The sequence below is a fragment of the Gopherus flavomarginatus genome, chromosome 1 (assembly GCF_025201925.1).
Source record: "Gopherus flavomarginatus isolate rGopFla2 chromosome 1, rGopFla2.mat.asm, whole genome shotgun sequence".
Classification (NCBI taxonomy): Eukaryota; Metazoa; Chordata; order Testudines; family Testudinidae; genus Gopherus; species Gopherus flavomarginatus.
Window position 1 is genome coordinate 142,916,622 of NC_066617.1, and position 12,624 is coordinate 142,929,245.

The window sequence follows — 12,624 nt, forward strand, 5'->3', positions numbered from 1 at the left end:
GCAAACCGCGGCGAAGCTGGTCTCCTTCCCCGGTTTGCTCTCTCGTTCCCCGAACCCCCGAGCAAGCAGGTCTCCTTCCCTGCGGTTTGCAGGGTGGTTCGGGGAACGCGAGAGCAAACCGCGGCGAAGCTGGTCTCCTTTCCCGGTTTGCTCTCGCGTTCCCCGAACCCCCGAGCAAGCAGGTCTCCTTCCTTGCGGTTTGCAGGGTGGTTCGGGGAACGCGAGAGCAAACCCCGGCGAAGCTGGTCTCCTTTCCCGGTTTGCTCTCGCGTTCCCCGAACCCCCGAGCAAGCAGGTCTCCTTCCCTGCGGTTTGCAGGGTGGTTCGGGGAACGCGAGAGCAAACCGCGGCGAAGCTGGTCTCCTTTCCCGGTTTGCTCTCGCGTTCCCCGAACCCCCCCTTGAAGCCGCCCAACAGCGCTGCAGTGTGGCCACATCTAACACCACTTGCAGCGCTGGTTGCTGTAAGTGTGGCCACTCTGCAGCGCTGGCCCTATACAGCTGTACTAATACAGCTGTAACAACCAGCGCTGCAAAATTTTAGATGTAGACATGGCCTACGTGGTCTTGATGCGACTAGATGGGACAGAACACCAAACCCAGGTGGTGTGTCGGTTATAGATGCACTTCTGTCTCATTCCTGATCTCTTTTCTGACTCTCTCCTGGATCATGGGCGGTGAATAAGTGCCATGGGGCTGATTCTCCCCTGCAGAGTTTGAGAGATCTTGATGTCATAGAGAAGTTCACATGGGGTGTTACTTTGCCAGCACCCCATAATACACATCCCCACAGACACCTCAAGTACCAAGGATCAGTGTATCCTAAGTGAATCAAACAATACCATAGAATCCATGCTTGAATAGTAAGAGTATAGCAGTAGGAATATACTACTGACCAGGATGGTGACGGTGCTTGTGAAAAGCTCAGGGAGACTAAAGAGGCAACAAAAACAGAAAACCCAGTAGTAATGGGGGATTTCAACTATCCACATATTGAGTGGGTACATGTTACCTCAGGGGGGATGCAGAGATAAAACTTCTAGACACCACTAATGACTGCTTCTTGGAGCAGCTAGTCCTGGAACAACAAGGGGAGAGGCAATTCTTGATTAGTGCTAACAGGTTCACAGGATCTAGTCCAAGAGGTGACTATAGCTGAACCACTCAGTAATAGCAACCATAATGTAACTAAATTTAATATCCTTGTAGGGGGCAAAATACCAAAGAAGCCCCCCACAGGAGCATTTAACTTCAAAAAGTTAAGAGGAATCTAGTTTAAATGGAAATTAAAAGGAACAGTCAAAAGAGTGAAATGCCTGCAACCTGCATGGAAATGCTTTAAAACCACCATAATAGGGACTCAAATGATATAAACCATCCTGCCTAAACAAACAGGTGATTAGAGACAAAAGAGCATCCTTTAAAAATTGGAAGTCAAATCCTACTGAGGAAAATAGAAACAAACTCTGGCAAGTCAAGTATAATTAGGCAGGCCAAAAAGAATTAAGAGCAGCTGGCAAAAGACAAAAACTAACAGCAAAAACTTTTAAAAGTACATCAGAAGCAGGAAGCTTGCCAAACAATCAGTGGGACCCACTGGATGACAGAGGTGCTAAAGGAACACTCAAGGAAGACAAGGCCGTTGCAAGGAAGCTAAGTGAATTCTTTGCATTGGACTTCACTGCAGAGGATTTGAGCCACACCTGAACCAGCTTTTTAAGTGAAAATTCTGAGGAACTGTCCCAGATTGAGGTGTTAGTAGAGGTTTTAGAACAAACTGATAAATTAAGCAGTAACAGGTCACCATGACTAGATGGAATTCATCCATGAGTTCTGAAGGAACTCAGATATGAAATTGCATAACTGTGGTATGTAACCTATTGCTTAAATCAGTCTCTGTACCAGATAACTGGAGGATTGCTAATGTGACTTTTTTAAAAAAGGCTCCAGAGGCGATCCCAGCAATTTCAGGCTGGTAAGCCTCACTTCAGTACCAGGCAAATTGTTTGAAACTATAGTAAAGAACAGAATTATCAGAAACATAGATGAAACAGGATATATTGGGGAAGAGTCAGCACAGCTTTCGTAAAGGGAACTCATGCCTCACCAAGCTATATTAGAATTCTTTGAGGGGGTCAACAAATATGTGGACAAGGTCATGATCCAGTGGATATAGCGTACTTTGATTTTCAGAAAGCCTTTGACAGAGTCCCTCACCAAAGGCTCTTAAGCAAAATAGGGAGTCATGGAATAAGAGGGAAGATCCTCTCATGGATCAGTAACTGGTTAAAAGACAGGAAACAAATGGTAGGAGTAAATGGTCAGTTTTCACAGTGGAGAAAAGTTAATAATGGGGTCCCCCAAGGATCTATACTGAGACCAGTGCTGCTCAATATATTCATAACTGATCTGGAAAAGAGGTAAAGATTGAGCTGGTAAAGTTTGCAGATGATACAAAATTACTCAAGATAGTTAAGTCCAAAGCAGACTGCAAAGAATTACAAAAGGGATCTCACACAACTGGGTGACTGGACAAGAAAATGGAAGATGAAATTCAGTGTTGATAAATGCAAACTAATGCACATTGGAAATCATCCCAACTATACATATAAAATAATGGGGTCTAAATTAGCTCTTACCACTTAAGAAAGATCTTGGAGTCATTGTGGATAGTTCTCTGAAAACTTCTGCTCAGTGTGCAGTAGTAGTCATGAAAGCTAACAATGTTAGGAACCATTAGGAAAGGGATAGGTAATAAGACAGAAAATATCATATTGCCTCTATATAAATTCATGGTTCACCCACCTCTTGAATACTGCATGCAGTTCTGATCAGCCTGTCTCAAAAAAGGTATATTAGAATTGGAAAAAAGTACAGAGAGAGGCAACAAAAATGATTAAGGGTATGGAACAGTTTCCAACTGAGAGATTAAAGAGATTGGGACTATTCAACCTGGGGAAAAAAAAAAGATGATTAAGGAGGGATATGCTAGAGGTCTATAAAATTGTGAAGGATGTGGAGCAAGTGAATAAGTGTCAGAGGTGGTGACTCGACAGGTGCTCTGAGGCTCAAGCACTCATGGTAAAAAAAAAATAGTGAGTGCACAGCACCCACCAGCCACAGCTGTTTGACAGCTGGGGGAGGGTGGAGAGCAGTAAGCGGTGAGTGGGAAGGGGCCTTGGGGGAGCGAGGGTGGGGCCTCGGGGGAGCAAGTGGAGTGGGGGCAGGAAGAAGTCAAATGAGGGTAGGGTCTCAGGGGGCAGAGCAGGGGTAGGAAGAGGCAGAGTGAAGGCGGAGTCTTGGGGGATGGGGCCTCGGAGCACCCCTGGGAAAAAATAAAAAGTCAGTGCCTATAGAAAGTGTTATTTCCCCCTTCACATAACATATGAACCAGGGGTCACCCAATGAAATAAAATAAACAGCAGGTTTAAAACAAACAAAAGGAAGTAGTTCTTTACACAACACATTGTCAACCTGCGGAACTCATTGCCAGGGGTTGTAGTGACAGACAAAAGTATAACAAGGTTCAAAAAAGAATGAGAAGTTCCTGGAGGAAAGGTCCATCAATGGCTATTAGCCAGGATGGTTAGGGAAGCAACCCCATGCACTGGATGTCCCTAAAACTCTAGCTGCCAGAAGCTGGGGCTGAATGACAGGGGATGGATCCCTTAATAATTGCCCTGCTCTGTTTTCTGTATGTGAAGCACCTGGCACGAGCCATTGTTGGAGAACAGGATACTAGGTAGATGGGCCATTGGTCTGACCCAGAATGGACATTCTTACGTATGTTTCAGTATTACCAATCCCAAGCACTTAAAATCAATAATGGCTTAAAAATCCTGAGATTTCTTTAAATAATAAAAGTTGGAATGTTTATCTTTGCCTTCTGGTTTCTGAGCCTTTAGGGTGCACTTACTTCACGTTTTTCAGCTTCTCTCTGCAACCATGAGGGCTAGAAACGTATTTTAAAACAGAAAAGAAAGCTGAGGTTTTCAAGTAATCATGTGACTCCAACAGCTGAAAAACGAGACAAGCGATAAAACTGGGACACTTGGCTACGTGCAACCGTTCTACATCATTGCTAGCAATCAGAATTCCCAGCTAAGGTGTGTTCGCTGGGCAGGGCAGTGCTACTAATCCCAACATCCGGGATTCTGGGAATTGGACTCTGTCAAGGTTGGACTCAGTTTAGGAGGTGCAAGGGGAAATGGGTGTGCCAGAGTTCACTGAACTAGTTTCAACTTCTGCTGGCTAAGGAGTAGCACTGACAGGTTCCACAGGGAACGCTGCCCAACCATCCCAGGAGCAGGACGCTTCCCTGGCAGGGCCTTCTTCCTCCCCTCCTCGCACCTCTCAACTCACCATCTCTCCACTCCGCTCTTCTCTCTCATGCTGCATTTCTTGTCCTGTCTCCTCTTCATTCCCAACTCTCCTCAGTGATGGAGGAGACAGAAGAGCATGTTCTCTGCTCTCAGAACAGATGCCCTTGCTGTCCCAAAGCTTAGCTCCCCATATCAATGCTTGACTCTCTCCTGGCCTGAGTGACAGAAGTAGCAACTGGAGAGGGCTTGCTCTTCCTGTGGGAAAGTTCCCTGTGAGGGAAAGAAAAGCCTGTTGGATGCCAGACTGTGTGAGAGTACACGGAAAAGAGGATGGGAATATGGCGCCCCTTGCCCTTTTCCCATGGCCCCAGTCTTAGCTGGCAGCCTGACTGGCATTGGGTTATAGTCTAAAACCTAATTACACTGAACTTGGAGCATTTAGAGAACAAAATGAAATAGCAGATCTCCCTTTTAGCCTGTAGACTGGGATGCAGAGTGGATGGGTAGAAAGGTGTAATTACTTTCATTCTTTGACCTTAGATGGTGTTTTTTTCATACCAAAGCACTTTACAAAGCTATTATCCTTCCCATTTTATGGGTAGGGAAACTGAGGCACAGAGGGGTTGAATGTCTTGCCCCAGACCACACAGAACATTATTGGCAGAGCTGAGAATAGAAAGCAAGTCTCTTGCTCTAATCACTGGGGAAGCTAATAAATCAGAGCTAGAGCAGGTTCCATTTAAGGTTTAATCTAAAGGTTTACATAGCCTTATGGTCAAGATCAAATTGACAACTATTGGAATGCAGAGGGCTATGTTCTCTGTAAGGATATTATTACAGTGTATCTTGCCCTTGTAGGTAGATGGACTCAGTAAGCCTTTTTCCTCAGATATTCACACTGTGTGATGGTAAAAAAAAAAAAAAAGGCCCACAAGCCTAAACACTCACCATTAGAGAGTTGGCTATTTCAGAGGAAAGTGGAAGCAGCCGTTCATTAGGGAGAGGCAGCCTGGCCAGATCCAGTAGCCCTTCTCTCTTCTAGGCAGCTATGACTGAGATCTCCCTTACCAGGTCTGAATCATCAAATCCCAGGCTGAAAGATTATAGTCCCCAGCATGTAGAACCACAGATCAGTTGCTCTGATTTCTGGATTTTACTCATTCCTTACAGTCCCTACATAGGGACAGCGTAAACACTGGGTGAGGACTTGAGGAGCTGGTTGATGGTGAAGTGAGCTCCCTTTGGAAGCAGCAGTCATCACCACCTACCAAGGTATTAAATGTAGTATGACAAGTAGGTCTTCCCCACCCCATCCTTTGCCCAGGCAGAGCAGAAGAGGAGGAGGAGAAGTTGCTACTGTCCTGTAGGGAAGGGGATAAGGAAGAGTACATGGCTATTGGTTTTGCTGCAGCTGCTCCCCTTATATGGCTTTCCAACAGCACTCTTGCCATTGCCCCTTGCAGGAGGTGAGGCATCCTGCCACTGCTGGGAGGGAGATAGGTCTCTTTTGCCAGACAGGTCTTAAAATGCCCTAGAAACTCTGTTTATGGTAAGCCTGTGGAGGAAGACACCCACACAGAGTTGTAACTAGGCATTCCTAGCACCCAGGACAAGCAGAGGTGATGTGGAGGCACACAGTGTTACATGGCCCCCTAGATTTTTTTTGTTGCACACACAGCCCAACACAGACAGGCTGGGTGGCCCACTGAAGTGAGTCAGAGACTGCAGGTGGTACTCCCTCCCACAACCCCACCTGGCATCACTGCTCATCCCCCAGTATTGCTGCTCACACACTCCGAACACTGCTCTGCACTCACCCCCTAGGAGCACACCCCAGAGTTTGAAAACCTCTGTGAGGCAGTCACATACTCTACCCAAAAAACTTTAAAATTATGCCCCCCATCCAACAGTTCTATGTCATCAGTAGGGGCGAGCAGGCATATTTTCTCACCACCACCACCTTCCAATCCCCATTTTTCCATCCTGCAATTTATACCATGAGTGGCTGCCCCACTTACAGCCCTGCACCCATGTCTCTCTGAAGCATGTATTGTGTCCCAGCGTGTCCTTTGTGCTGCCTCCTCAAGCTTTGCTGTGGGTGTCACTCTATGGAGTGTTTGGGCCTACCAGGCTTTCCTTTTCTAGCACCCTTGCCAACAGCCCCTCTGGCTCTGCCGTAGTCTTCCTTCCGGCCAAGTTATGCTTCATCCCACCCCTCCCACAGGGCAGGCAAAGAGTCCAATGAACTCAAATACCACTCTTCACCCCTACCCAGGGGTACTCTGCCAGACTCTTCACCTCTTTCTGGCCTCTACAGGCCTATCCTCCCACTCACATACAGAGCAATGCCTCCCAGATCCAACTCACCAGTCCTTCTCCCACTTGCCTCTGGGTGTTGCCACACCACCTTTTCCAGTAGACAAGTAGCGAATGGAGCCCAGGCCCTTCCTCTTCTCTGGGTTCTAGTCCAGGGACCCCATAGCAAGCAGCAAAGGTCTGCTGCCTCAGATGCCTCCCTGGACTTCTTCCTACATTGCTCTTCCTTTAGACCCTTTCCCACAGCCTGCCCCATCCCTAGGCTTACTGTATAGCTGCCTCTCTCCCAGCCCTTCCTCCACACCCTAGCAAAAAGCTGACCAGCTCTTCCCTTCTCCTCAGGGCTTTCTTCCTTTATGAGTACCACCCAGTTCTTCCCGCAGCTGGGCTTCATCTTCAGTTAGGCCTGGCCCACCCTCCAGGTGCAACCAGGTACTCTAAGTGTACTCACTGTCTCCAGTTAACTCTTGCATTGCCCATATGAGTACATGCCCCATCATAGAGTGTGATAGTGCTGGGTTGTGTGTGTCTGCATGTCCATGTCTGGTAGGGTACGTGTGAAGGTAAATGGGTGTGAGACGTGTGAGACCAACTGACTGTGGGACTGGATATGTATTTGGAGATGGTGTGTCAGGAGGCTCTTCTCCTGTCGTGACTGCACTGAGCTCTCCAGCGACAAGGCCACGCTGGCGAGGACATGGCACAGGCAACCAGTCAACTGCATTTAATTTTAAAGCAAGGGCTGCTGTCTGAGATGCACTTGAAGCAGACAAACTACGGGGAGATGCTACTGTGTGGAAGAGGCAATGGGGCTGGGGTGTAGACTGACAAGGACATTTTGGACGCTCATGGCCTGTGTCACCCCTGAGAGTAAGTGGATCATCCAGGCCCAAAGAGCGTTTGCAGACTGCTTCCCGAGGCCAATGGAGCTGCTGGCAGTAGTGGTGATTTTCTGGATCCTGGCCCAACACCTTGCTGAGAGTATCCTTTTTCTTTGTGGTGGAGACAGCAGCCACACAGTGTGGTACAACGACGCCTCCTGGAGGGGAATCTGAACAAGCTGCGGGGGGAGAGCAGGGAATATACCACATGGGTTCAATCCCCACTGGTGAAGGACAAGGATGACAGGGCAGAAGGGAATGACAGAAGGAACGAGACTGTGTCCCTGCTCATACACTGCAAGGTAAGAACCTCTGCAAGTATACAGTGCCACTTTTATACACTCACTGATATTAGTGACAGAAAATACTCACTGGGTCCCATCTGCTCCACTCCCAGGGACCCAATGCCAGAGTGGTAGCCCTAAGGGCTGTTCTCTAGTGCTTTTGTCCAGTCTCATTTCAAATGACCCAAGTAGTGGAGGGGCTACTTTTCTGTTCTCCCTCCTGTTCTGCCATTCTCATCCCTCTTTCTGTGTCGCTCTGTCTCATAGCGACTGCCAGACTGGATCAGACTCTGGTTCCCAGAGTCAATTCAGTCCAGGATCTCCTCTCTGACAGTAGCCAGATTGCTTTCTTTCTTTCTTATGCTTGTCAGAACAGCTATGTGTTCCCTCCTTGAATCTGAATCTACTTTATTTTGGTTTCTCCCATGGAGCAGGGAGCTCACCTACTGCTGTATTTTGACTAATGTATGTGAGCAATTAGTAAGGATCCAGAAGACTTCTTCATTCAGTTGAACCCACGAACATTAACCAGCTCCACTGAGGTGGTGTTACTGTAGCTTCTGTAGTGCCTTTCTTCTTAAATTGTTCCATATAAGAAGGTCATCCTGAAGATATCACCCCCCAGCATCCCCTTGCAAGATCTGAAGCAAGTCCAAAGGGTGTCCACAGCTGCATGACCATTCAATTGTGTCAAACACTGTGTGATTCAAGGTATTGGATAGCACACAGATGATAGATCCAGGTTTTGGTAAGTTTTAGGTGACTAGTATATGAAAATCTACTTTAAAGCTACATTTAAGTTTCAGTGGCTAGCTTTAAATCCCTTCGTATGCTTGTATTCAAAGACAAGACTTTCAATAAAATGTGCATATCTTTGCACTTCCAGTTAGCATAATCAGGTACCACAGTTGTATACAAATGTACACACCATCTTCTGGAAAGTTTAGACCCAAGTATCTCAGGCCCACATAACTAATTATTTGTCTGTTTTGTTTTCAGGCTATTCTTGTTAGAGATACTCAGCCTTATCTACGCTGGGTTGTAGCCACTGGAGTAGCTTTGCTGCCATAACTGCAATAGAACAAACTGTGACATGCACTGGTATAAAGTCCTGGCTTGAGCTGTTGGACTATACATGGGTAGCAAAACTGCTTGCTCAAGCCCCAAGGTAGTCAAGGCCTCAATTTGGCGAATAAAGGGGTTTGATTCTTTAACATCATAGAGTCTATGCATTTCCATAGAGAATGATAGTGGAATTTTTTTGATCTTATGCTGGACAGGTGTCAGAAAGGGAAATCCAGCCATAGTAACACTTAATGGGGTCCTTTACCAACCATGGCGTCAGACCTTGCCATTGCCTCAATTTCCCTTCTTGGGCTTCCAAAGAACTGCACCCAGGCTCTCATGCAAGTTAAGTAACACCCTTTCTTGGGGGCTGGATTATTAAAACAGCATCACAGTTCAAACATCACTTTGGTTTAAATGGAGTCTATCCCAACTCCAGTTTCTTCAGCCACTTGTTGGGCTCAACAGTGCTTTCCCAAAACCCTATCCCTAACCCTGGACATGGGCACCGCTTCCTTGCAGGCCTCCTTTCCCCTCTCAACTCCCTTAAAGCCCAACACCTGGGGAAAGGCATCTGATAAGGCACAGATAAGGCTGAGTCCTTTAAGGGCCAGTGGCCCACCCTGAGAGGGGCAGTCTGAATTTCCATGAAAACCCCAGAGAATCCCTTCACATCAATGACTCTGAAGCGCTGAGTTGTAGTCAGGGCTGGCTCCAGGCCACAGCGCACCAAGTGCGTGCTTGAGGTGGCATGCCGCGGGGGGCGCTCTGCCAGTTGCCGGGAGGGCGGCAGGGGGCTCTGGTGGACCTGCCGCAGGCGTGCCTGCGGAGGGTCCGCTGGTCCCGCGGCTCCGGTGGAGCATCTGCAGACACGCCTGTGGGACGTCCACCGGAGCCACGGGACCAGCGAGCGGCAGAGTGCCCCCCGTGGCGTGCCGCCGTGCTTGGGGCGGGGAAATTGCTAGAGCCGGCCCTGGTTGTAGTCAGGCCTGCTTTGTTCTGCTTAGTGGTAGTCAAGTATTATTCATAGCGCTTTCTGGTGTTCCCACCTTCAGATAGGAACTCCTCAAGAGGAAATGTACACGTTTCCTTTGGGCCTGCAACTTTTCTAATTCACTTCAGCGACAAAAACGTGCATGGAAACAGTTGTAGCTTTAGAGGGAATCACCAGAAGGCTGCAGGGTCTGTGTAAGTAGTAAGGTCTGGGAAAAATACTTATTGCCAGCTGTGATTTTGTTCTTAAGAGATTCTGTCTGAGTGAAACTCATTCTTCAGCTCAGAGCTGCTCTTTATAGGTTAGACCCGAGCAAGGAAACAGAATATTATGTGGTGGTGACGTGTGTCCCCATAATGTCACTTGACTACAGTACTTGGCATATACTTGGAAATAAAGCGGACTGCAGATAGTCAATGGTAATTAGTATGTGAGGATCCTCAGTCTACCATTATTTTCATTCTAAAGCAACTATACAGCTGAATTGCTTTTAGGGCCTTCCCGAGATCACAGACAGTGTCCAATCCACATAGTTTCTGCTGCAGAGTCATTGTGGCTTCTGTTTATTTGATTTATGCGAGTTCTTCATACAGTTCTATAGCAAAGTGCCCCTTTTCATCACATTGTTTGCTAGCTGCAGTTTTTGCAAGGCATTTTGGAAAGCCAGTCACGTGACTGACATCTGCACACCAAAAGCAAGATGTTATTTTTGTACTGGGGCTTTTGCATTGTTCATTTGGAAACGGACACTGAAGGAGCCCACAGTGTGAGGCTGTTTTTCCTCTGTGCTGAGCTTGTGCTGCAGCCACAAGACAGGGCTCAGTTGATGGAAGCAGCTGGCTGGCTTGGAAACTGACATGATTTCTGCAAAAATAGCTGTTTGTAAATGATTGATTCTTAAAAAGTCCCCCTCTCCTTTTTTTCCTGGAAATTTGGTAATAAACACTGAATAAATAATAATGGCATCTGATAGCTGCAGATTTAAAGTTTTATAGTAATTCTGAATAGGGTTGCCAACTTTGTAATAGCAGAAAACTGAGCACTGTTGCCCTGCTCCCTGCCCCTTCTCTGAGGCCCCACTCCCACTCACTCCATCCCCCTTCCCTCCATCGCTGCCTCTCCCCCACCCTCACTCACTCATTTTCACCAGGCTTGGGCAGGGGGTTGGGGTGTGGGAGGGGGTGAGGGCTCTGGCTGGGGGTGTGGACTCTGGGGTGGGGCTGGGGGCTCAGGGTGCAGGAGGGGGCTCTGGTTTGGGACTGAGGGGTTCAGAGTGCAGGTAGGGCTGAGGGCTCTGGTTGGGGGTGTGAGCTCTGGGGTGGGGCTGGGGATGAGGAGTTTGGGGTGCAGGTGCAGGAGGGGGCTCAGGACTGGGGCAGGGGGTTGGGATGCGGGCTCCAGGCGGCACTTACCTCAGGTGGCTCCCAGAAATGGCTGGCATGTGCCTCTGGCTCCTAGGTGGAGGGGCAGTGGGCTTTGTGCATAGCCTCCGCCGGCAGGCGCCACCCCTGCAGCTTCGATTGGCTGCAGTTCCTGGTCAGTGGAGCTGTGGAGCTGGCGCTTGGAGCAGGGCAGCCTACAGAGCCCCCATGGCTGTCCATTCGCCTAGGGGCCGTAGGGACATGCCAGCTGCTTCCTGGGAGCTGTATGGAGCCAGGTAGGGAGCCTGCCAGCCTGTGCCACCCGGTCTTTTAATGGTCAACAGTGCTGACTGGAGTCGCCAGAGTCTCTTTTTGACGGGGTGTTCTAAATAACCATGAGGAAGGGCTCGAAACCCAGGTCTGCTTGTAATCATCACCTGCTCTTTCACCCAAACTGTGGTATCATTAGGGGTTCCTCTAGGGCAGGAATTATCCTCTGGCTTATAATGAGTTCATGAGACAGGAAACAGTCCAATCCTTAGAAACATCACTGATCTGGTGGACATTAGTGAATAGTTAACTTTTTAAGCAACTGCCTTTTCACCATGCTCTAAAAACAAAGCTCGTGTGTAATGGCAAAAGCTCACCCCTTCCTGGAGTTTGGTTTTATTAATAAAGCAATTAATCATAACATTACATAAAGTGCAGCTCAAGCCTCTTTTAGAGGCTTGGCTGCTCTTAAGGTTCCTCTTTCAGGATGGCTCAGCCCACACCCTAGATCCTCTGTTTCTAGAAAGCCACTCCCATTTCCCTTTCATCTGGATGGAGAAATGAGCTACCTGCCTCATTTAATCAGCAGAACCCATTTAACCCTTTCCCAGCAGCATCAACACCTATTAATGGGATGGAATGGTTCAGCCAAATGCTGCCAGCCTGTTGCAACCTTCACAGTCATTGGTCTTTATTGTAGTATACATGACACATTATAAGGATAGCATTGGGCACCCTATTAGCCAGTCAGGAGGCAGGATTCAGCACCACCACCCCTGTGCTACAGTTTGGTATAATATATGTGAAGGCAGATGCCTTTAGAACACACTTTTTTCACTTCATGCTTTATCCTATTTCCTTCCTTAACATAAGGTTCCCGTGCCCATCTTGGGAGGGGGAGGGGGAGGGGGAGGGGGTGTCAGTGTTTCATGTACACCCCATTCAGTGAGCATTCTGTGGGTGAGATAGCTTTTCAGTGTTCTAAAGGCAAAAGGAAAGAAATTTAGATGTGGTTGGGTCAGAACTTGGCCTTCCGGGTACAATCCAGTTCTGTGAGTGTTCACAGCAGGGGCAGATGGTTGGCTCTTCCCATTTCAGTGTTGTCCTCTTTCCAACTGCCTTAAGTTTGGGG

The 12,624-nt window shown here is 47.9% G+C and overlaps 2 protein-coding genes across 6 annotated transcripts in view; one reads left to right on the forward strand and one right to left on the reverse strand.

Moving 5' to 3' along the window:
* The window catches only part of ITFG2 (integrin alpha FG-GAP repeat containing 2), a 63,388-nt gene that overhangs the window by 17,151 nt on the left and 33,613 nt on the right, over positions 1-12,624 (reverse strand). For all 4 annotated transcript variants that reach the window (XM_050965474.1, XM_050965494.1, XM_050965455.1 and 1 more), the window contains one exon: positions 4,362-4,591. In XM_050965474.1, the coding sequence (XP_050821431.1) occupies positions 4,362-4,591 (230 nt within the window). The remainder of the gene's footprint in view (positions 1-4,361; positions 4,592-12,624) is intronic.
* NRIP2 (nuclear receptor interacting protein 2) overlaps positions 1-12,624 on the forward strand; it is a 28,474-nt gene that overhangs the window by 6,722 nt on the left and 9,128 nt on the right. For both annotated transcript variants that reach the window (XM_050966560.1, XM_050966550.1), the window contains one exon: positions 7,647-7,820. In XM_050966560.1, coding sequence (XP_050822517.1) covers positions 7,647-7,820 — 174 coding nt within the window. The remainder of the gene's footprint in view (positions 1-7,646; positions 7,821-12,624) is intronic.